A 23802-nucleotide genomic window follows, 5' to 3' on the forward strand; every position below is an offset into this window, starting at 1 on the left:
AAAACCCTCGGCAAATCAGAAAGGCATTTCACAACTGCAAAAGAGATTTAGTTAATCAATGTATTTTGCAGATGCAAACCATTTGCACCCACAAAGTACTTTACTGATAAAGCATGTACATGGCCAGATGAACTAATGATGGAAAAGTCTTGTAAAGCAATATGAATTATCTTTGGCTGGAAAAGGACAGTGGTTCTTGAGGCCCTGAAAAAGCTGAGGAAGCTAGTTGTCAATCTGAAAAAACAGAGAAGATTTAATTATATTTTTAGGATTCATGGATTTTTTTTTTTTTTTTACTATAAAATGTTGGCTACCTGCAACTCGCTTCAATGGGGCTGTGAGGAAAAAGATGCATAAAGTGGTAATGAGAAGATGTAAGTGGTTGTGCAAGCTGTAAGACTAGCCTGTAACACTTCATGTAGAAGCAACAGTCACATTAGAAAAATAAACAACATGGGTACTCACAACTGACCCACGAGTGATGCAGGTAAATATTACAATAGGCCTAGGAGACAAGGGGCACAGTCTTTGCTGCAGTTTATACCACAACACATGATACACCAACACTGGCAAATTTACTGCATTTGTTGAAACAAATTAAAAATGAACATGGGGCTGCCCCTGCCCTGGATTTCAGGATGAAATTAATGCACAACTTTGCCACGGTCTCCTTAATTATTTTAGGTAATATTAAAGGGGAAGTAGCAGCATTGGCAGTACGCCAAAGACTTGCACAAGTTCCACAAATAGACCAGGAACACGAGTTGCCAAAGATTATTTCCAAAACGTATACTAGTATAGGTCGGGATAGTCTGGGGGCCAGACCAACAAAGCCACTGCTAAATGGTAAATCCGAAAAGGATAATACCAAGCAAGTGCAGGAGTGTTCTAAGAAGCACTGGGATAAACAAAAATCTAATAAAACAAAAAGTAAAACAATGAGTAGAATCTCCGCATCGGAGACCTCAGAGAAACTCTACAATGTTAGAAACCATGTCATCTCTGCCATCCAGACAACAGGCAGACTCTGGTTATCACTTTCAGAAATTGGGTTGGGGTTACTCCCTTAGATCAAGACAGGCAGAAGGGTTCCCACCGCTATGCTCTCAGACCTAGACATAGGATGTAAGAAGAAATCTCTAGAGCCTCAAGAATCATACAACATGGTTGGGTTGTCGATTCCCTTTACACTGACTGAAATGATTATAACTGTAGTATGTTTTATCTGCCTTATTATCACCACTCATGCTTTTTATACTTGGATAAAATTGCTTCAATAAATGCACTGAAATCCATTCTGCATTTTCTGTTCTGCCTTGGAATGTGAGAGTCTCTGATTAACTGAGCAAAAGGGGTATTATATGCTCATCATGACTTCCCTGATGAGTCAGGAGTCAGAGTGTCAGGTTCAGGTTGCCACACATATCGTTTCCTTTCTAGGTTCTGGAGGCTAGCCAGGAGTCAGGTCGACAACTTCCAAATGGTGTGGAGTTGACTCAGTTTCCCACAATTGGCGGTGCTGCCACCCTAAGATACACAGTCTTATTATTATAATAGGATCCGCACAACAGTGTCTTGTCCTCCTTAAGCTTTCTGTCTCAAAATCAGCAAATACTAATCTAGCTCAAAGCCAATTTTGTTCCTGTAGAAGCACTGACATCATTAAACAATGCTAAAAATAGGGGCCGTTAAAAAAAAGTAATACAAAAAAAACAAAATGAAGATTTGAAACCCTGCATGTATGAATTACTTTTTAAACAGTCTCAAATCCGCAAAGCTGTGGTCTGAACTCAATGACGATAGTCATCCCTGTTAGGTAATGGCAATAACCATGTCATGGACACTCCTATTAGTAAATGGCTGATAGGGGCAGTCTAAAGCCCCTTGCTGTATTATTTGTATAGATGTGTGTTGGGTGATGACATGTTCTCACTCAACTGTCTTTAGGTGAGACCTAAAAAGAGTTTCAAATAAAAAAGATCATTTTTAGGTCTCACCAACAGGCAACTTTTAGTTGTGCACTGCTGAAAGACTTCTAATGGACCCTGCCAATATCTTACAGTGGGCTTTGTGCCAGTTCATTATTTGCCATTGCTTGGCTTCCTTTGCACTCTAACCTCTTATTCAATGGTTTTCATTCCAATTCTTCAGTTTGTCCATCTTGTGAAGTATAGCTTCTTCACTTTCCTTTGTGACTTGTATCCTTCTGCTGCTGACATTCACAGGAGCCCTTTTTCATTCTGCCCTCCATGAGAGTGCATGTGTTTTCCTGCTATCTTCCTTGTGTGCTGTTCCAACCCAAAACTCGCACACTCCGGGTTGCTCCATACCCATCTAAGCTTGTGTGTGGAAGCACTGTAACAGGTACATATTAGGCTATGCCTAAAGAGCAGAAGTAAAGATTGTTTTGTTATATCTTTTTCATTGCACATATAGCATGAATGCATCAGCCTAGGCATACAAATGGTTTTCTGATGCTGAGTGAGGGTTCAGCTGCTGCACTCACTCGGTTGGCACTTGAGGCAGAAGGTGTACTTAGCATCACTGAAAAGGAGAGCTCTCTTCTCCAGGAGGTCGTACATTTGCTCCCTGGCCTACTGCACAGAACCAAGGAGCTGCAGAATTTGTTAGAATTCAGAGCCCTGTGGCAAGTAAATTTGGCTTTGGCAAATGTTTTCCTTTAAACAACACTTAATACCAAGAATGAACTTTTCTGTAAAACTTGAAAATTGTAAACAGAAGGAATCCTTAGTAAATGGGGATAACATGATATGCTCAGAATCACAAAGCTTGGTCAGCTAGGATCATCAAAGAACTACTTTTACATCCAGTAACTCAAGGTATAGGGAACTCAGATTACACCTATGTGATTGACTGAGCAATAAATGGCCAGGTGAGCAACTCTGACAGAGTGGGATGAAAATAAATGCTTGCATAATTAATAACTCAGTACACCTCGTCACTACATCTGCAGTCACTTCTAACCAACTATGTTCTCTGCTCAGTTTGAACTTGAACACCATATTTTTCTAACATAATGACTCTTCTCTTAAGGCAGGTTACCGGCTTTACAGGCTGTGGACAGAAAACAGGCCATGAGCGTTCTTGTGCGATGCTGAATTCAGACATGACACAACAAAAGGTTAAAGATTCACAGAATTAAGAAATTACTTTCTTGAGGTATTATACATCGTAAAATGTCTGTTTATACAACATAGTCGCGGACAGCAATACGCCATAAATTGTTTCAACTGGTCCATTACTGCAGTGAGTCTTTCGACATAATATAACGGCACATGCAAGAACATACCACTCCCCCTCAGATTTTCTGACACAGGGCACTAGTAGCTGTATGATGCTTCAGGGAAGGGAGGAAGAAATTACGAGTTTTTATGACGCCTAATATGAGTCTGCATATGAATCACATGTGAGTAATAGCCTCGCCAAACTCTTTGATCAGTTCTATAAATAGGGTCTTTTGGCAAATGTGAACTCGCACAACGTATTTACAATAAATTAATCGTAAGAAAATAAAACTAATTGAAATTTTGACTTCATAGTTTACAGGCAATATTTTACACACACACAGAATCTATACAAACATTTCGCACTCATTACAATAGTGTTGTTACCGAAAGTGTAATTTTCATTCGCCTTTCAAGATGTTGTGAATTAAATTCCAATTTGTTCCGATGATTCGGTGGCCCATTTTGCTACCGTTTTATAAATGCGTTCTCATCCTTCATTGCTTTCACCAGCCAGTCTCTCTCCTGATCTTCATCAGAGTCACTGAGATCGCTGGTGTCAGCAGCTAGCAGTCGTGAATAGTTGATCTTCCGATGACGGGGCAGTTTCGATTGGACAATGACGAACAATACCAACCAAAATATCAAAGCGATAGAAGATGCCCGGTACAGAATGGCTAAGCTGAAGCTGTTCACGATGAAACCACTTGAAAAGCTGCCCAAGCTGGCCCCACAACCATAGGAGAGGCTATGTAGGACCATCTGCAGTGATCGTTCTGTCCCAGGAGTGGCAACATCGTCTGCCAGGGAAAACGCCACCCACCACAAAGCACCATTGCTGAAGGCACTCAAAATCTGAATGGGCAACACTGCCCATGATGTCCACAGAAACGAGTAGTATAGAAGTTGAATGGCCAGGCAACTTAAACTAAGTGCTACGATGAAGCTGCTGGAGAAGACCTTAAATAACCTGTTCTTGAAGACAAACAATAATATTTCAGATAGCAGGGCCACAGCAATTGAGATTCCCATGTATAACTCTGAACTGCCAATGTCCTGCATTTGCCAGAAGAGAAAATTGTTAGCTGTAGATACTACTGCACCCGTAAGGAAGACCGTGACTGCCATCAGCAGCATCCTTCCATCGTTGCCAATCAAGCCTAAGGCCTTCACTGTTTTGTTTGTGTGTTCTGTTTTTTTGGAGACGTGAATGGGATAGAAGACACTCACAAGCAAAGAAGCAGTTATGACAAGGACGTACCCATAGAAATGTACAACCATGCGAGGGATGTTTGGGCTCAGGTAGCAGTTCAGGTGATCGACTAGGGCACAAATGCTGCAGGCCCCTACTGCAGTGCCTAAGTAGCCCCAGATCCAGAGCCTGCCATGTCTATCTGTGGCATCTACAAAATCTAGATACTCATAGAGGCTTTCATCGGTTATCCACTCTAGGGGAGCTGCAAGCAACTCACACAGGACAATTGCACCTAAAATCATCAAAAACGTTGTATGTTCAGGATTTAAAAAGTTATTTTCTTTTAATACTTCAAAGTTTATATCCCTTGCAGTTTTCCAGTGCTTTGAAACGTTTAGCGGACTTTCTACGGATCTGGGACTTCCTATAGGTAACTGGATTTCACCATCATCCCCACTAAAAACATCTTGCACAGAGTAATTTAACGCAGATTGAAAGGTAACATTTTCTGTTTGAAGGTCATGGAAGTCTGTATTTTCCAAAAATATTGGCTTCACATTTTGCATTTGAGAATGTTCCTGTATCCTTTTCCTTTTTGTCTCCAGAAAAGAGTTAGGCCCAATATATTGGGGTTCACTGTAATTTGTTCTTGTTCTTTCTCCAATATTGTCAGTGATGGCCTTCATCACCCCTGGCAATTCTGGGTTAGTCTTACCTGCAGCCTCTTTCTTGCTGGAAGCCAATGAACGTAGTTCAGAAGAAGGACTACTGGGTGCTAATTCTGGGATGGCAGTCACAGCCAAAAGTTGGCTAGTGTTCATGTTAGTGCTATCCTTCAAGCTCCAAATCTCTGTTGCGAGCAATTTGTTATCTGAACGCAGGCTGACGTTACACAATATGTACACAATTTCCTTGTGTAAAGGGGGGATGAGAGTGAGCAGTAATCCTGCCCCCACTGTCGAGAGCAGAGATCCACACATGAGTATTTTCCGTCTTTGATGACTCTTGGCAAAGTAGGAACATAAAGGTGCCCACATTACAGATGTTAGGTGCTTCATTCCCATGACGATTCCCACTAGTGGTGGGGTGAGTCCGAGGTGCCGAAAATAGATCGTCAAAAAAGGCATCACACAAGAGTTTGCCGCACAATGCAGAAAGCGGAAGACACCGGCAATTGCCAGCGCTCGGCTAACATTCAACTGCTTGCTCTCATTCATGGCTCTTTATGTTGAGTTTTAGAATCCTGAAAATGTCCTATAAAAGGAAGAAATAAAGTTGGGTTTTACTGGAATGTATAGTACAAAAGGCAAATCAAACGCACACACATACTACAATTTACTAAGTAGAGGTGACATTTACTGTTGTGTATTTCTGCATACAGACCTATACAAACAGCCGACACAACGCCCAATTCAAAGAGGATTTCATTTCACAACAATCACAGCAATAGCACCAACAAATACACATTTGGCATTGGAAAGCTAATGACCGTCTAGGTAAAACTAACGTGATGAAAGTGTACAAGTGAGAATAGTTTCAGGACACATTTAAAAAAACCAAAAAAAAAAAAAACTATTGATTCCATCTCATTAAGAAAGTAGAAATACAGCTGCAGCATATCTAGAGAAGGTGATTCATGTTGATAAGTGAACATTTGGACAACCGCCTTTTTAGGATTATTTTATTTATCATGCGTTTCAAACAAGCCCCTATCGATCTACAACAAAACCCAATCTAGAACTGTCTATGTCATAAAAAAAGCACTAACATTAGCCGAGTGCTACATCTCTTGCCCTAACTACTTCATCACATTGTGAGGCTCTTTAACAGGTTCTCTCCGACATTCCTTCATGATTTATACTTGTGCCCTTTAAGTACAGCGGGTTCATCATGAGCTTGACATGCATTGCAAAACTAGTAGCAGTCACATCCTGAAAGAAATTGATTCGACACGACTACCGCTGAGATTCTTCTACAAGAATAAGGTTTTTTTCATTTATGCAGTTATTTACAGTACTTATTCAAACCTATGGTACGCTTCTTCTGCAGTTTACATTGTCGGAGCTCGGCAAAGATTGTTATGCAGTATATTTCAGAGCGGTTTCTACAATATGCATTACTAATTTCTATAGCAAATGTTGGGAGCTATGCACAGTGTTTTTGGGGTGCATACTCTTATCAGAGTTTCTTCAGCAGGTTTCAGGTCTATGCCTGGCATCTTCAACTGTGCAGTTTCACGGCTACTAACAGCTTACTCTACTACAGTATAAAGTTTCAAGCCTAAGTAGAAATTTTTCAACAACACCTTTTAAAGTCTTGCAGAGTTTGTTCTACACTATGTTTTTTCATGAGCTATGCAGAACTTCTTCTATATTTCCAGAGCCATGCATAGCTTCTTTGCAATGTTTCCAGTTTCTTGCAGAATATATTTCAGACCTACACATTTTCACCTAAAAGTATAGATTGTAAGAGTTCTGTAGAGCTTCTTATATTTTATGTTTTGAAAGATAGAGCGAGTTTCTCCTACAGCAGGATTACAGAGCTACATCGAACTTCTACATGGCCTTTCGAGAGGTAGGCATAGTCTCTGGACAGTATGTGCCTTTACATTCTAAATACAGTCATACATACTTCTACAGTCTGCATTTTCACAGCCATGCATAGTTTCTTCTACAGCAGACATCTAGGGCCATACAGAGCTTCTTTTACATCTTTTTGTACATAGTACTTTTTCAGAGCTACACAAACGTTTCTCCACATTATTTAAAGTGGAGCAGAGTTTATGCAGTATGTTTTTGAAAGCTACATACAGACTGCTGTAAGGAAATGCCTCCTTGGCATGATTACCCCATGACTTTTTTTTTTGCCTTTGCTGATGCCAAGTTATGATTTGAAAGTGTGCTGGGACCCTGCTAACCAGGCTCCAGCACCAGTGCTCTTTCCCTAAACTGCACCTTTGTCTCCACAACTGGCACAACCCTGGCACCCAGGTAAGTCCCTTGTAACTGGTACCCCTGGTACCAAGGGCCCTGATGCCAGGGAAGGTGTCTAAGGGCTGCAGCATGTCTTATGCCACCCTAAGGACCCCTCACTCAGCACATACGCACTGCTTGCCAGCTTGAGTGTGCTGGTGGGGAGGAAATGACTAAGTCGACATGGCATTCCCCTCAGAGTGCCATGCCAACCTCACACTGCCTGTGGCATAGGTAAGTCACCCCTCTAGCAGGCCTTACAGCCCTAAGGCAGGGTGCACTTTACCACAGGTGAAGGCATATGTGCACGAGCACTATGCCCCTACAGTAGTGGTCTCCAAACTTTTTAATGCTGAGCCCCCCTAGTTGAAAAATAAAAATCACTGGGCTCACCTTCAGAATTTTTCACAAATATTTTTTAATGACGGCAATGTTTAAATATGTCTAGATATATTTAAACATTGCAGTTAAGTACTGTTGCCATTTTAAAAATGCAGTAAGATGTTTCAGCTTAAAAGAAAACACTGTTATCTGTGAAATGCTTCTCTTGGCCGGAGCCTGGCGCCCCCCCTGGGATCACTTGAGGCACACCTAGGGGGGCTCACCCCCCAGTTTGAAGACCCCTGCCCTACAGTGTGTAGGAGGCTGGACTGGCTTGTAGTGAGTACCAAGGGGTACTTACACCTTGCACCAGGCCCAGGTATCCCTTATTAGTGTATAGGGGTGTCTAGCAGCTTAGGATGATAGAAAATGGTAGCTTAGCAGAGCAGCTTAGGCTGAACTAGGAGACGAGTGAAGCTCCTACAGTACCACTAGTGTCACTTGCACAATATCATAAGAAAACACAATACACAGATATACTAAAAATAAAGGTACTTTATTTTTATGACAATATGCCAAAGTATCTCAGTGAGTACCCTTAGTATGAGGATAGCAAATATACACAAGATATATGTACACAATACCAAAATATGCAGTAATAGCAATAGAAAACAGTGCAAACAATGTATAGTCACAATAGAATGCAATGGGGACACATAGGGATAGGGGCAACACAAACCATATACTCTAGAAGTGGAATGCGAACCACGAATGGACCCCAAACCTATGTGACCTTGTAGAGGGTCGCTGGGACTGTAAGAAAACAGTGAGGGTTAGAAAAATAGCCCACCCCAAGACCCTGAAAAGGGAGTGCAAAGTGCACTGAAGTTCCCCAAAGAGCACAGAAGTCGTGATAGGGGAATTCTGCAGGAAAGACCAACACCAGCAATGCAACAACGATGGATTTCCAGACGAGAGTACCTGTGGAACAAGGGGACCAAGTCCAAAAGTCGCGATCAAGTCGAGAGTGGGCAGATGCCCAGGAAATGCCAGCTGTGGGTGCGAAGAAGCTGCCACTGGACAGTAGAAGCTGAGGATTCTGCAAGAACGACAAGGGCTAGAAACTTCCCCTTTGGAGGATGGATGTCCCACGTTGTGAAGAGTCGTGCAGAAGTGTTTTCCCCGCAGAAAGACCGCAAACAAGCCTTGCTAGCTGCAAAGCTCGCGGTTAGGGTTTTTGGATGCTGCTGTGGCCCAGGAGGGACCAGGATGTCACCAATTGCGTGAGGGGACAGAGGGAGCGTCCAGCAAGACAAGGAGCCCTCTCAGAAGCAGGCAGCACCCGCAGAAGTGCCAGAAAAGGCACTACGAAGTGGAGTGAAACGGTGCTCACCCGAAGTTGCACAAGAGAGTCCCACGCCGCCAGAGGACAACTCAGGAGGTCGTGCAATGCAGGTTAGAGTGCCGTGGACCCAGGCTTGGCTGTGCACAATGGAAATCTTCGTGGAGTGCACAGGAGCCGGAGTAGCTGCAAAACACACGGTTCCCAGCAATGCAGTCTGGCGTGGGGAGGTAAGGACTTACCTCCACCAAACTTGGACTGAAGAGTCACTGGACTGTGGGAGTCACTTGGACAGAGTTGCTGAGTTCAAGGGACCTCGCTCGTCGTGCTGAGAGGAGACCCAGAGGACCGGTGATGCAGTTCTTTGGTGCCTGCGGTTGCAGGGGGAAGATTCCGTCGACCCACGGGAGATTTCTTCGGAGCTTCTAGTGCAGAGAGGAGGCAGACTACCCCCACAGCATGCACCACCAGGAAAACAGTCGAGAAGGCGGCTGGATCAGCGTTATAGTGTCGCAGTAGTCGTCTTTGCTACTTTGTTGCAGTTTTGCAGGCTTCCAGCACGGTCAGCAGTCGATTCCTTGGCAGAAGGTGAAGAGAGAGATGCAGAGGAACTCTGATGAGCTCTTGCATTCGTTATCTAAGGAATTCCCCAAAGCAGAGACCCTAAATAGCCAGAAAAGAGGGTTTGGCTGCTTAGGAGAGAGGATAGGCTAGCAACACCAGAAGGAGCCTATCAGAAGGAGTCTCTGACGTCACCTGCTGGCCCTGGCCACTCAGAGCAGTCCAGTGTGCCAGCAGCACCTCTGTTTCCAAGATGGCAGAGGTCTGGAGCACACTGGAGGAGCTCTGGGCACCTCCCAGGGGAGGTGCAGGTCAGGGGAGTGGTCACTCCCCTTTCCTTTGTCCAGTTTCGCGCCAGAGCAGGGCTGAGGGGTCCCTGAACTGGTGTAGACTGGCTTATGCAGAAATGGGCACCATCTGTGCCCATGAAAGCATTTCCAGAGGCTGGGGGAGGCTACTCCTCCCCTGCCTTAACACCTTTTTCCAAAGGGAGAGGGTGTAACACCCTCTCTCTGAGGAAGTCCTTTGTTCTGCCTTCCTGGGCCAAGCCTGGCTGGACCCCAGGAGGGCAGAAACCTGTCTGAGGGGTTGGCAGCAGCTGCAGTGAAACCCCTGAAAAAAGGCAGTTTGGCATTACCCGGGTCTGTGCTAGAGACCCGTGGGATCATGGGATTGTGCCAACAATGCCAGGATGGCATTGAGGGGGCAATTCCATGATCATAGACATGTTACATGGCCATATTCAGAGGTACCATTGTGAAGCTATACATAGGTAGTGACCTATGTATAGTGCACGTGTGTAATGGTGTCCCCGCACTCACAAAGTCCGGGGAATTTGCCCTGAACAATGTGGGGGCACCTTGGCTAGTGCCAGGGTGCCCACACACTAAGTAACTTAGCACCCAACCTTTACCAGGTAAAGGTTAGACATATAGGTGACTTATAAGTTACTTAAGTGCAGTGGTAAATGGCTGTGAAATAACGTGGACGTTATTTCACTCAGGCTGCAGTGGCAGGCCTGTGTAAGAATTGTCAGAGCTCCCTATGGGTGGCAAAAGAAATGCTGCAGCCCATAGGGATCTCCTGGAACCCCAATACCCTGGGTACCTCAGTACCATATACTAGGGAATTATAAGGGTGTTCCAGTATGCCAATGTAAATTGGTGAAATTGGTCACTAGCCTGTTAGTGACAATTTGGAAAGAAATGAGAGAGCATAACCACTGAGGTTCTGATTAGCAGAGCCTCAGTGAGGCAGTTAGTCATAACACAGGTAACACATACAGAGCACACTTATGAGCACTGGGGCCCTGGCTGGCAGGGTCCCAGTGACACATACAACTAAAACAACATATATACAGTGAAATATGGGGGTAACATACCAGGCAAGATGGTTCTTTCCTACACACTGTCTAAGCAAAACCTTAGACATTGTAAGTGCAGGGTAGCCATAAGAGTATATGGCCTGGGAGTCTGTCAAACACAAACTCCACAGCACCATAATGGCTACACTGAAAACTGGGACGTTTGGTATCAAACTTCTCAGCACAATAAATGCACACTGATGCCAGTATGCACTTTATTGTAAAAATACACCAAGAGGGCATCTTAGAGATGCCCCCTGAAAACATACCCGACTTCCAGTGTGGGCTGCCTGGTGTGTGGCAGGCTGGCAGAAACTAGACATGTTGCTGGCCACATGGGGAGAGGCCTTTATCACTCTGTGGCCAGGAACAAGGCCTGTACTGGGTGGAGGTGCTTCTCACCTCCCCCTGCAGGAACTGTAACACCTGGCGGTGAGCCTCAAAGGCTCACCCCCTTTGTTACAGCACCACAGGGCATCCCAGCTAGTGGAGATGCCCACCCCTCCGGCCACTGCCCCCACTTTTGGCGGCAAGGATGGAGGAGATAATGAGAAAATCAAGGAGGAGTCACCCCCTAGTCAGGACAGCCCCTAAGGATTCCTGAGCTGAGGTGACTCTTAATTTTAGAAATCCTCCATCATGTAGAAGAAGGATTCCCCCAATAGGATTAGGGATGTGCCCCCCTCCCCACAGGGAGGAGGCACAAAGAGGGTGTAGCCACCCTCAGGGCCAGTAGGCATTGGCTACTGCCCTCCCAGACCTAAACACACTCCTAAATTGAGTATTTAGGGGCTCCCAGAACCGAGGAAGATAGATTCCTGCAACCTAAAGAAGAAGAAGGACTGCTGACCTGCAGTAAAGACGGAGACGACAACTGATTTGGCTCCAGCCCCACTGGCCTGTCCCCCTACTTCGAAGAAAACTGCTACAGCGATGCATCCAACAGGGTCCAGCGACCTCAAAAGCCTCAGAGGACTACCCTGCATCTAAAGGACCAAGAAACACCAGAGAACAGCGGCCCTGTTCAAGAAACTGCAACTCTTTGCAACAAAGAAGCAACTTTTAAAGACCACACATATCCCGCCGGAAGCGTGAGACTTTCCACTCTGCACCCGACACCCCCGGCTCGACCTGCGGAAAACTAACACTACAGGGAGGACTCCTTGGTGACTGCGAGCCCGTGAGTAGCCAGAGTTAATCCCCCTGAGCCCCCACAGCGACGCCTGCAGAGGAAATCCAGAGGCTCCCCCTGACCGCGACTGCCTGCTTCAAGGAACCAGACGCCTGGAAACCACACTGCACCCGCAGCCCCCAGGACCTGAAAGAACCTAATCCCAGTGCAGGAGCGACCCCAAGGCGACCCTCTGCCTAGCCCAGGTGGTGGCTGCCCCGAGGAGCCCCCGGGCCTGCCTGCATCATTGAAGAGACCCCCAGGTCTCCCCATTGATTTCTATTAGAAACCTGACGCCTGTTTGCACTCTTCACCCGGCCGCCCCGTGCCGCTGAGGTTGTACTTTCTGTGCCTGCTTGTGTGTCCCCGCCCCCGGTGCCCTAAAAAAAAACCCTGTTCTGCCCTCCGAAGACACGGGTACTTACCTGCTGGTAGACTGGAACCGGGGCACCCTATTTCCATTGAAGCCTATGTGTTTTGGGCACAACTTTGACCTCTGCACCTGACCGGCCCTGAGCTGCTGGTGTGGTAACTTTGGGGTTGCCTTGAACCCCCAACGGTGGGCTACCTTGGACCCAACTTTGAACCCTGTAAGTGTTTTACTTACCTGTGAACTTAACATTTACTTACCTCCCCCAGGAACTGCTGATTTTTGCACTGTGTCCACTTTTTAAAAGCTTATTGCCATTTTGGTCAAAACTGTACATGCTACTGTGATTATTCAAAGTTGCTAGAATACCTGAGTGAAATACCTTTCATTTAAAGTATTGTTTGTAAATCTTGAACCTGTGGTTCTTAAAATAAGCTAAGAAAATATATTTTTCTAGTTAAAACCTATTGGCCTGGAATTTGTCTTTGAGTGTGTGTTCCTCATTTTTTTGTCTGTGTGTGTACAACAAATGCTTAACATTAGCCTCTGATAAGCCTACTGCTCGACCACACTACCACAAAATAGAGCAGTAGAATTATCTCTTTTTGCCACTATCTTACCTCTAAGGGGAACTCTTGGACTCTGTGCACACTATTTCTTACTTTGAAATAGTATATACAGAGCCAACTTCCTACAACTGTCGACTACATTAGTTTCCCAGAGCTAAGTGTTTATTGTGCTTCTAGAGCTAAGCAGAGGTTCTGCTACAGTAAGTGTTATCAGAACCCAGTGGTAAGGCAGAATTCTTTGCCTACAGGCTGCGTTTCAAGAACTCTCTAAGAGCAGTTTCTAAGAAATGTCAGGATGTGGCTCTGCTCGGATGAAAGATTCTTCCCCAATTTTGAAAGAGCAACACATATTGAAGGTCAAAAAGCTTAATCAGGTTGCCAAGGCAGGCAAAGTAATTCTAGGCAGGTAACTGCAATACACAAGCAAGCCAGAAGGTTAGCGTGTACTCCGAAGCAAAGATTAAAAAAATAACTTTGACTCGAATTCTAATAAGCTGCTACCTGAAAGAAAAACTGGTTAAAAAATAATAAACAACCCTCCTAGACAAGAGTGGAAATTTACGTTTGAAAACCCAGTAATGGTACCTGTACTTACCAAGATTTAAAGACACTCTTTAATATTGAGATAGCACTGTCAATAAGGATAATCGTGCACTGCAACACAAAAACCGGAAGACCAACACAAACCAGTCGGTTTTAGTACCTGCTGACAATTTTACAGTACTGCGAACAATAGGGGGCAATATCACTGCATTCACGCACAAAATAAAATGGCTAAATGTTGTTACATCTTGCTAGTATATTTTGCCCCTGATACGCCTTAATGTAAAGTAGCATCAGTGGCAAAAGATACAATCAACCAAACTGACAAAAAGGACACTCATCGTCAAGTACCCCTGACCTACAACAGTGCTGTAGACCAGGGGTTTCCAACCTTTTCTTAAATAAGAGCTACTCGGGTTCACGAAAAATCACCCCAAGCTACTAATATTAGTGGTGTTGCAATCTTGTCTGATATGGTCGCTGTTACACTAGTGGCCATCATATGCAGTCCATGATCACCTCAGTTGCGGTTGACAGCAGTAACATAAATCAGGCTTTGTCAAATTGGAATGCCTCTGCATGGGTAATACATAATAGCCATTGATAGGATGTCCCTGGCACCAAATTAATATTAGCAATAACTCTCCCAAACGTCACATGATTTTTCACTCAAATATCAGCTTTTGACCATCGGTTTATGAGCTCTGAAAATACACATGGCCTCAAAAACACGGCCTGAATTTTGGTCTACATAAATGAATTCAGGGAGGAAAGGATTCTAATATAGGCTTGGATTGACACAGGAGAGCTACTAACAGGAAACAGGAGACCTACCAGTAGCTCACAAGCTACTCAATGGAGAAAACCGATGTAGATTCTACTTAGTCTTCAGCTGTGTGAAGTTTTCACATTATTCTTGCAGCAATGCCATTGGGGCTAAGGAGAGGGAAGTTTTCAAATCGTTTGTCCTCCAATTTTGAGTTCAAAGAACTGCACATGGACAATGGAAATACTTCTATTTGGCTAGGTCGCAAAATTAATTTGATTGCTTTACTAATACTCATTACTCTGACATTCTTCCTCGTAACAATTGTCACAGTTTTGAGACAAATCCTCCAGGTCCTCTAAGGGAGTATTAGTGACCTAACAGGAAGCTTTCGGAATAGGTAGTCCCATATAGCTAGCACTTGGCATCAGAGAGGTTTGGGAGAAAAATCTTCATGCACAATGAAAGTAAAAAAGCAGAAAGGTGGCCTGAGCTGAAACCAATGAGTAGAATAACGATTACCAGTAAGGTAATAAAGTATTACATGTGGGGAGTTAGCCAATTAGAAATGTTTCCAATGACCACGTGCTATGGCTCAAAGTTGCTTGCTTCCATCCTTCTCACCACAGTGCTCCATGGGAAACTTCACTTACAACCCAGTCATTACCACACATATGCCTTTACTCTGCATCTGTTACCACAAAATGCCTTTCCACGAAATTGGAAGTATATATCAGGAAAAAAAAAAAAAATATATATATATATATATATATATATATATACATACGTGATCAAGACCGTGTGGGTCGAAACACGTTGGTGTTTGTTTGTCTGGTATCATTTGTTCGTATTAAATGAAGATTTCATGAAAATCCTGGGAGTGCCATGTCATTGACAGGAGTGTCAAGCTGGTGTGCAAAGAAAGTGAGGGAAAGGTCCTTCCCTGGCGCAGGCACCAACACTAAGAAGCGCGCCTTAATTGGACCCCTTTGGGACAAATATATATATATATATATATATATATATATACACACATATACATACACACACACATACATATACACACACACCCACATGTATTCTGCATTGCAGAGGTGTGTGTGTGTGTATATTCCCTTAAAAACAAAGGTTACAGGAATGTTCTAGTTAGGTTCTGAAATTACTCACACATTGGTCATCTCAAGTAACAAAAACATGTGTCGTAAGGTAACTATAACTTGTGCCACTGCCATGCACATTTTTCTCACTAATAATTTGACTACTAATGTTACATTGCTATTTTTAATGCTGCTATAAAACAGTGGTTCCCAACCTGTGGCCTGCGGACCCCCAGGGGTCCCTGACAAATTCCCCAGGGGGTCCGCAAGCCTGGTCTGGGAGAAAGACACTTCTCCAGTGGGGCCTCTGACAAACACTTGCGTCCTTTTTTTTATTTGTATTACTTCCTTTGTTCAGCAGTTTTAAAAGCACTGCAAAGCTCGTGTACAACAAAAATAAAAGTGTCAAGAGAACTCTATTGACTAATGTATCTGCTGGAGAGGAATTAGAGTTTTGGTCAGTGGCAGTTTTGACTCAAAGGTAGCGCAGATGGTTAATATGCCTGCTGCAAAGAACGTGCATCATGCAAAGAACAGTATTTTATGAGCATGGCACAGTGGGTTACTGCTATTGTCACAGGGATTCTTTTATTACTGTGCAGTTCATAATAACAATCTAGCACAGTGAGCTATGAACCGCCGTTAAAGAGCTACATGCAAACCGCAAGGCCCAAATTAGAAAGTTGTTTTTCCCTAGTCTAATTTTCCTTATGCTGCTAAAAAAAAAAAAAAAAGTTTGTTTCAGTAGAAATACACTTATTACTAACGTCCTCGCTAATCACTGTGCTGTGTTCTCAATCCTAAGTTTGTGCTGCTCCAGACCAAGAACTCTTAGACAATGCCTACCAGTGTGGATGACATGTGAATCCTACCCCTCGTAGTCCCCTGTAAAGTGCTCCGACACCCTACAGTGGTATGAGAGGTGCTTTAAAACAAATGAAGTACATGTGACGGAGAGGCTAGGGAGAGATGAGAGGGCCCCTGTGGTTTACTTCCTTTCCCCATCACTCATTTATGTGAAAGAGCTTTCTCAGATCTTACATACCTAAACAAATATCAAAACAGAAATCTCTCCGGAAATGTAGAATCTGACCTGAGGATTCACCTTTCATAAATAAAACCAAACAATAAAAAGGTAGTCGCCGAGATGCAGCGCCAACCTTCCCAATAAAATGTTTAGAATTTTGCATATTTTTTTCAATATAAAAGAATGATATCTTTAGTAATTTGAGTATTTGTTTGGTGTGTACTTGTTATATGTTTTGCAAATTATTATTTTAATGTTTGAAATTTATATCGTATAAATTGCTGGGGGTCCCCGGCTTCCAGTAATGATTCACTGGGGGTCTTCAGGAGTCAAAAGGTTGGGAAACACTGCTATAAAAGATGTCATGAGTACTGTAATATCTGGAGTAATTAGCAGTGCATGGTGAGGACGTGAGTTATAGTTAATCTTAGGGCGCAAGTTATAGTTATTTGTGAATCTCTATGATTTATTTAATTCTATTTCCTAACTACACTGTCCCTGTTACCTTTGTTTTTTTTCAGTGAATTTCTTTTTTAACGTAAATTAATTAAAATTACTTTACGTTAATCCAACCACTGCCTTCGGCCGTGTGCCACAGGAGCTGACCACAGGGCCAGGCCGGTGGCCAGGCCCTGCAACCAACCCTCTATAACCACCCAACTCAGCACCAAGCATAGCCTTCAGGCGTGAGCGGTGGGGACTGTCCTCACAGCAGCCTACCCCTATACCCACTCAACCCTACACCACTTATCAAGTGCTACTTTGTTTGGTAGAGATTTGATCATATTTCTGTGCATCAAGACCTTCTCGCCAAAATCGGCATGAAATGCGCTCGGGGGACCTTTTAGTAAGCTGGCCATCATCCTGGGAAAATGGCAGGAAGATGTTGCATATCACTAAAGTATATGGGGGGCAGAAGGGCGAGAGTTCTAGGTCATTTTTCATACTTGTATTTTAAAAAGAGAGAATATGATCTCTTGTCTCAGCAGCAGATGACCAGACAGAACCCACTCGTCAGTCACTACATGAGATACTGCACTAGCAAAAAAGCAAGGAGACAAACACCTCCATCAAGGTTTACAGATAACTTCTCAAAATGAAAATGCAGAAAAAAAAGAAAAAAAAAAAACTTGCTTTGCCTTGACCATGCTCAAGAAATTAGGATAATTAGCACATTACAGATGTGGAGATTGAACTTCAGCACCTGCTTTGTTTGGTTCCTGCTGAGGTTTCATTTCAGTGAAATGAGCATTATGCCAGAATGAATCCTTCCCTACGTATTTATCTAAGAAGAGGCCACTGTTTTTTGCAGAATGTCTACCCAACTGGAGTACTTTCTACTGGCTAATTAGTAAGTGTTACCTCATTGGGAAAATGTATAGTGCATCTCTTACATTACAGCTGCTAAAAGAGCCGCGGTAATGTACCCAGTAACCTTGAATATCTGTAACCTTGCCAATGTGATTGTTCCTTGAGCGTTTGACAAATAACGTTTCAAGGAGGAACTACAGAGAAAACACACTTGGTTATGTTTTTTTTCTTTTTAGCAGGCCTCAAAAAATCATAAAAATATTACCAGACCTGCAGGTGGAGTAACATGAATAATCTACTCGACCTAACTAATGTAATTGACCCATAATAGGGTCTCAAATTGTGTGATCCAGGGCAAATATTTTATTTTACAGAATCGCCTTTTTTTTCCATTACCAGTTATGAGTTTACTAGCAAGTATGTGAGTTTAGCATTTCTTTTATCCCCAAAAAATTGTGTTTGATTAAAAAGACTAAACGTTTGCTCCATGTACAATAAGAATCTAGTCCATATAGGGTCCACGTGATCCATGACTTATCTTTTAGTTTACTAATAGCATTGCCATAAGGGCAGGAGTCTATCTCAGTTTGTGTGTAAACACTCACTTTTAATTAATATATCACTAAAGCGTGATGTGGCAGGGCACGGTTATTTACAGGCAGCAAGTTTCCAAGAAATGTCCAATACCCTTACCACTAGCTTGTAGCTTTACTGATAAAACTATATTGTTTATTAACAATAATCTGAGAAAACTGAGTTTCAGAAAACATTTATCATTTGCACATCACCAAGTAAAGTGTTCTGATTAGTTTTGAGCCTAATAAAATATTTTTTAATCGCACAGAAGCACAAGAAAATGGACTTTCACAACTGAAAAATTCTGAAATGTTTGTATAGTTGACTTAGTTATTTAAATGTTGCGTGTTATTAAAAAAAACTGACATCCTACAGCCTTTCATTTCACACACTTCGTACAAGTAGCATATCAGACAATTCAGCTTACAAAATCCTGGTATTCTGCAGTAAGAAGGAAAACTAATTGTAAGAAAAAAAAACTGACTGACTGTGCGCACCCCCCTCCAATTTTATACAAGCACATTACCCCCGGGTCCTGACCCACCCATGGGCGAAGTTATGATAACATGCACGAGAGACTGTGCTTGTTTTTTTTCCCCCCAATTTTAGGTGGATCTGCAGATTCTCATCGGATTCAACCAAAATTAAAACAATTTTTTTTTTGCTCTGGCAGGGTCTCAAGGGAACCTAGCACAAAGCCTAGGGGGTTAGGGTATTCCTAGCCTTCCACTTTTTTTTTTTACGTTTTCTCCTGGGACGTGGCTGAAGTCGAGTCCCAAAACAGTCCCAAGTGCTGGCAGCCAATCAGATCTCAGCACACTGTCTCCAGAATCCACGGACCCTCGGCTTTGCTAGATATCTACATTTACTTTTACATCTCTAAAACTGCTGAACGGATTTACCTCAAGTCACAAAAAGCACAATCTGCGCACTAAGATCTAGCTTCTTGCCAAATTTGGTGTAATTCTGTTCAGCGGTTCGGGCTGTAGTTGTTAAAGACACTATGAGAAAATGCATGGGGAATACACGTTTTGGGACACCCCCCCTTTTTTCTCGGCCCCAGCTTGACAGATCACCCGCAACTTTCAAGACACCATATTGGCAAAACAAAAAACGAGGGAGGATGGTTAGTTTATTAAATTATAAGGAGGGTGCTGGGGTAATCCACCCCACCCCCCCAACCCCACCTGACAGGCTGCGTATGGCCCCAGGGACCCCATTCACTGGCCTTAATCAAATAAAGGGACCCCATCCTCCTGGGGTGCCCATCCCTGGGAAATAGCAGTTTCCCTGCCCGCACTGCCACGGGCAGAGAAACCTTTACTCTCGCTTGGTGGGAGTTATTTCAAAGCTCTTGCCAAGCAAGACCAAACACAAAGTTTGCTCCCAGCAGGTGGGAGAATCAAAAATTCTCCCGTCTCCTGGGATCAGGCTTTTTATCTGTTCCCCTGCCTGCACTGAAGCGGGAAGGCAAACAGAAGAAAACATTGCTTCTGCCTGCTTGGAGAAGCATTTTTAGCTGCTCCCATCAGGCGGAAGCAATGCCGGCTCCAGCTAAAGGCAGGGAGCTGGCTGAGGCCACAGGTGCCTTGCCCCCTCCCCTCCATGGACCCATCAGTGGATGTAGTGGGGGCCCACTCTTTCTTGCCCACACCCCGGGGATGGGGTCCCTGTGGCAGATATTGGAGCAGGGAAGGGGGCTGTGTGCTCTCCTCCCATTTATCATTGGGGCCAAATTGGCCCGGGGAGAGGATTGCGTGACCCCTACCCATTCAAAATATGGCTGGGCCCAAGGAGATGGGGTTCCTGGGGCCACAAACAGCCTGGGGAGTGGGGCGACATGCTCCTCTCCCTGTTTACAATACAGCTGGGCCCCAGGAGATGGGGTTTCTGGGGCCACAACCAGCCTGGGGAGTGGGGCGACATTCCTCCTCCCCCCGTTTACAATACAGCTGGGCCCCAGGAGATGGGGGTCACTGAAACCATAATTGCCTCTGGGGAAGGGGCCACATACCCCTCCCCTAAACAAATGCGCTGTGCTCCTGGGGATGGGGTCGCCATGGCCAAAATCAGCCCAGGGAAGGGGAAATACATGTCCCGCAAAATATGTCAGGCCCTGGAAGATGGGGTCCCTTGAGCTGGGTCCCACAGCCTTAGTTAGCTGCAGGGCCTGGTCATACGCCTGGCCCTACGGCCAGCAACCCAGTGTGCGGCGTGCGGATGGCTGCATGTGGGGGAGTTGACACAGGCCAGGTCCCTGCAGTCAACCCCTGCAGCACATGGCTGAAGGCCTTGCACAGCAACAGTTGGATCAACGTATGGTAATTAAATATTACTTTATATATAAAATAAAATAAAAAACCTCTAGAAATTCATTGAAAAAAATCAAAGGTTACAGGGATGCTACGGTGAGGAAATAGCATTAAAAAAAACTAAGGTTATAGGGACGTTACTGTTAGGTTCAGATTTTACAAACAAAACCATAGAAATACTCCAGTTATAGCTATACTTACTTGAAACAACTATAACTTGGGCCCTAAGGTAACTATAACTCATGCACCCACCATGCACTGCTAATTATCCCACATCATTCATGACATCTTCTATGACATCAATGATAATATCACTGTAACATTTCTAATAAACTTATTGATGAGAAAACTGTGAATGTTAGGGGCTCGAGTTATTGTTACCTTAAGGCATGAGTTAGGGCCGAGGTAGTATTAACCTAACACGATGTAGAGAATTGTCTATGAAGAAGCATGCCACAAGTTGTGAATGAGGCGATTTTTAAAAATATCTTGAAGATTCCCGCAGGTTTCCAAAGAACATCTCAATTAAGACCTTGACATTCCTATAACATAGCAGCCTCCATCACATTTTTTGTTTTACAATCTCAGCAATAGCTCTCAGTACTCAGATGAATCTTATTTAAGACACACTGCCCTGCACAGTGAGTGTCGTAGTCCACCCTCTTCCAAACCCACCAACCGTGGAAATCTCAGATCTAATATGGCTGTAATGTTGGCTGGCAATCCCCAGGTTTAGGAAACACTACATGGGTGGAGCAGCTTCCTCTAGTCACACAGCTCAACTTGGAAGCAAACATACCTAGGCAAATGAGGAAACGTAATACTTAAATAACGTCTTGTATTTTGGAAAGCAATAAAGTGCTGACTTCCCACTACTGGTTTGAACCCCCAAACTGAAACACTATACTCGAGTAGGTATGTAACTGTTCTCTTGCCCTGTACATGTATGACTTCACAGGGATTACTCAACGCTGGTCGTTATACTGATACCTTATTGCGTGGAACTCAATATAGACCTGAGCACCCAATTCAATACAGACCTGAGCACTCAAGGCCTGCTGACACCAAATAAGCCTAGGCAACCATCAATAAAAGGTCTGCACGTGATCAGACACAAAACTAAGTCCATAAACTAGCAGCAAACTGGAAGGGTGCAACACAATACAGTGCTGGTATGTGTTCAACCTATAACGTACCACCCTTTCCTCCTCATAATCGGAGTATGTTTGTGTGCATTATCATGAATCAACGCCAACCTCGGATCTCTTGTCAGGACCACATGCACAACAGTGACAGTTCCAGCATAGGTCATGATTACAACTAAGAACTCTACCAACCACGTTTGCACTAATGCAGAGTCAAGGCAACCCTGCAATTAAAGTTCTAGCTAGCATTAAATAGAATAAGACAACCGCGCATTCAATCCCCGGTGTACGCAAAATGAATCAAGGCATCCTGGGACGAAAGCCCGAATTGCACTATACAATGCAAGCCAACCCCTCTTGCTCTCTACAGATTGCATCTATTTCGTACAAGAACTACACCAACCAGTGGCAGCAACGCCCTACACAAATACCAATACAATAGAGGCGCACCCGAGGCACAGAAGACTTTTCTAGATTGTCTCCGACGGGAGTATATATTTTTTTTTAAAACTACATGAACCCAGCTTGTAAGCAGGTACATTGAAAGTACTAAAGCCTGGGCGTCACTCAATACGCACCTGTGTGCGTCAGTGATCATTACCTGTGGCGCATACACACTCCTGCGTAGATGAACTGTAGGGTCAGCACTTAACAAATATAAGGGAGGACCTTGCTGCTCTCCAGTCCTGTGGTCCTTCTTCATTTGAATCCTACTGTGCATCGTGTGTTACCTCACACATATTAGACACATCTCAATTAACCTCGACCAGTTCTCTGACCAACTTTGTAAAGTCGCTCATGCCTAGGGATGATTTGGCCTCCAGCACTTTTCCTTCTTCTGTCCAAAGGGCTGTCTCTTGATTAAACCGTGGCTACGGACTAACAAGTAGTCTCATTATTTGTGACATCACGAGCCACTCCTGACTTTTTGCCAACAACACTTTGCATGCTATGATTTTTAAGCCCATACACACACTCGGAACCACAAGACTACAAATCCCAGAAAGCAACCCACCACGGGAAAAACAGGACTCTGACTAGATGTGTGCGTGAGGCAAAGGGTCACTGGCCACCTCTGAGATACCCAAATTACGCCATAGGACACAAAGTATTAAATATTCCTGTATTATAGCACGGAACGCACACCCCTGTCCACCACCTACTCCGTATCTGTCTCCCTTGTCGGAATACAAGAGGCATACCAGTCAAAGTCCATTACCTGTGTCTTCCGAGGGTCCAAGGGTGCTGCAACATAAGGGGGTGAACAATTGTACTGGGGCACAGTCAGGCAGTGGGGCGGGGCTGTCTTGTCACAGATCCCGGAGGTGCCCTGTCACGAGGATGGAGTAGCTCCAGTTTGATTCACCTGTTCCTCGCGCGCCGCGCACCTGCCCGGGGCAGGGCGGTACAGACACGTCACCGTCAGACAGAGCACCCGCCTTCTTCCTACCCCACCCCCGGCTCCCACACCCCAGGCCTTAGTACCGCGCCATACGCGGCCAGCAGGGAGAGCTGTCCCGTCACCAGGGAGACTGGCCCGCGCCATAGAGGCGGGCATACAGCGGGGGACAGCAGACTATAGAGATCGAAGAGGGGCTAGAGCGACTCAGGTGGACTACGGAGACCAAGAAGTGAGCTAGAATGTCAGTATCATCACTCCAAATGGCTCACTAACGGAGGCCATACTGCTGTAGGTCGTTCCCATATGTTGGGTATTACGACAAATAACTATACCAATAGGAAATTAGCGTAAATTCTTTGTTCTCGTGAATTGACTTCACGTGACTTGCTATACCGAAGGCATCAGTGAAAGTGAACTCATAGGACCTGTTAGATGACATCAGTGAGAAAAGCGCACGTTGTCTTTCCAAGTAAAATTAACGAAATAGCAACACCGTAGTTAAATAGACATCGAA

The 23802-nt window shown here is 44.2% G+C and overlaps 1 protein-coding gene across 1 annotated transcript; it reads right to left on the reverse strand.

Moving 5' to 3' along the window:
* Nucleotides 1–295: 295 nt before the first annotated feature.
* Nucleotides 296–23438, reverse strand: MFSD6L (major facilitator superfamily domain containing 6 like). The gene is made up of 2 exons (XM_069200308.1): nucleotides 23106–23438; nucleotides 296–5694 (listed from the first exon to the last, which is right to left on the reverse strand). Exon 2 carries the CDS (start codon nucleotides 5655–5657, stop codon nucleotides 3714–3716), a length of 1944 nt encoding a protein of 647 aa, XP_069056409.1. The 5' UTR covers nucleotides 5658–5694; nucleotides 23106–23438; the 3' UTR covers nucleotides 296–3713.
* Nucleotides 23439–23802: the final 364 nt, after the last annotated feature.

Source organism: Pleurodeles waltl, chromosome 7 (assembly GCF_031143425.1).
Source record: "Pleurodeles waltl isolate 20211129_DDA chromosome 7, aPleWal1.hap1.20221129, whole genome shotgun sequence".
NCBI lineage: Eukaryota > Metazoa > Chordata > Amphibia > Caudata > Salamandridae > Pleurodeles > Pleurodeles waltl.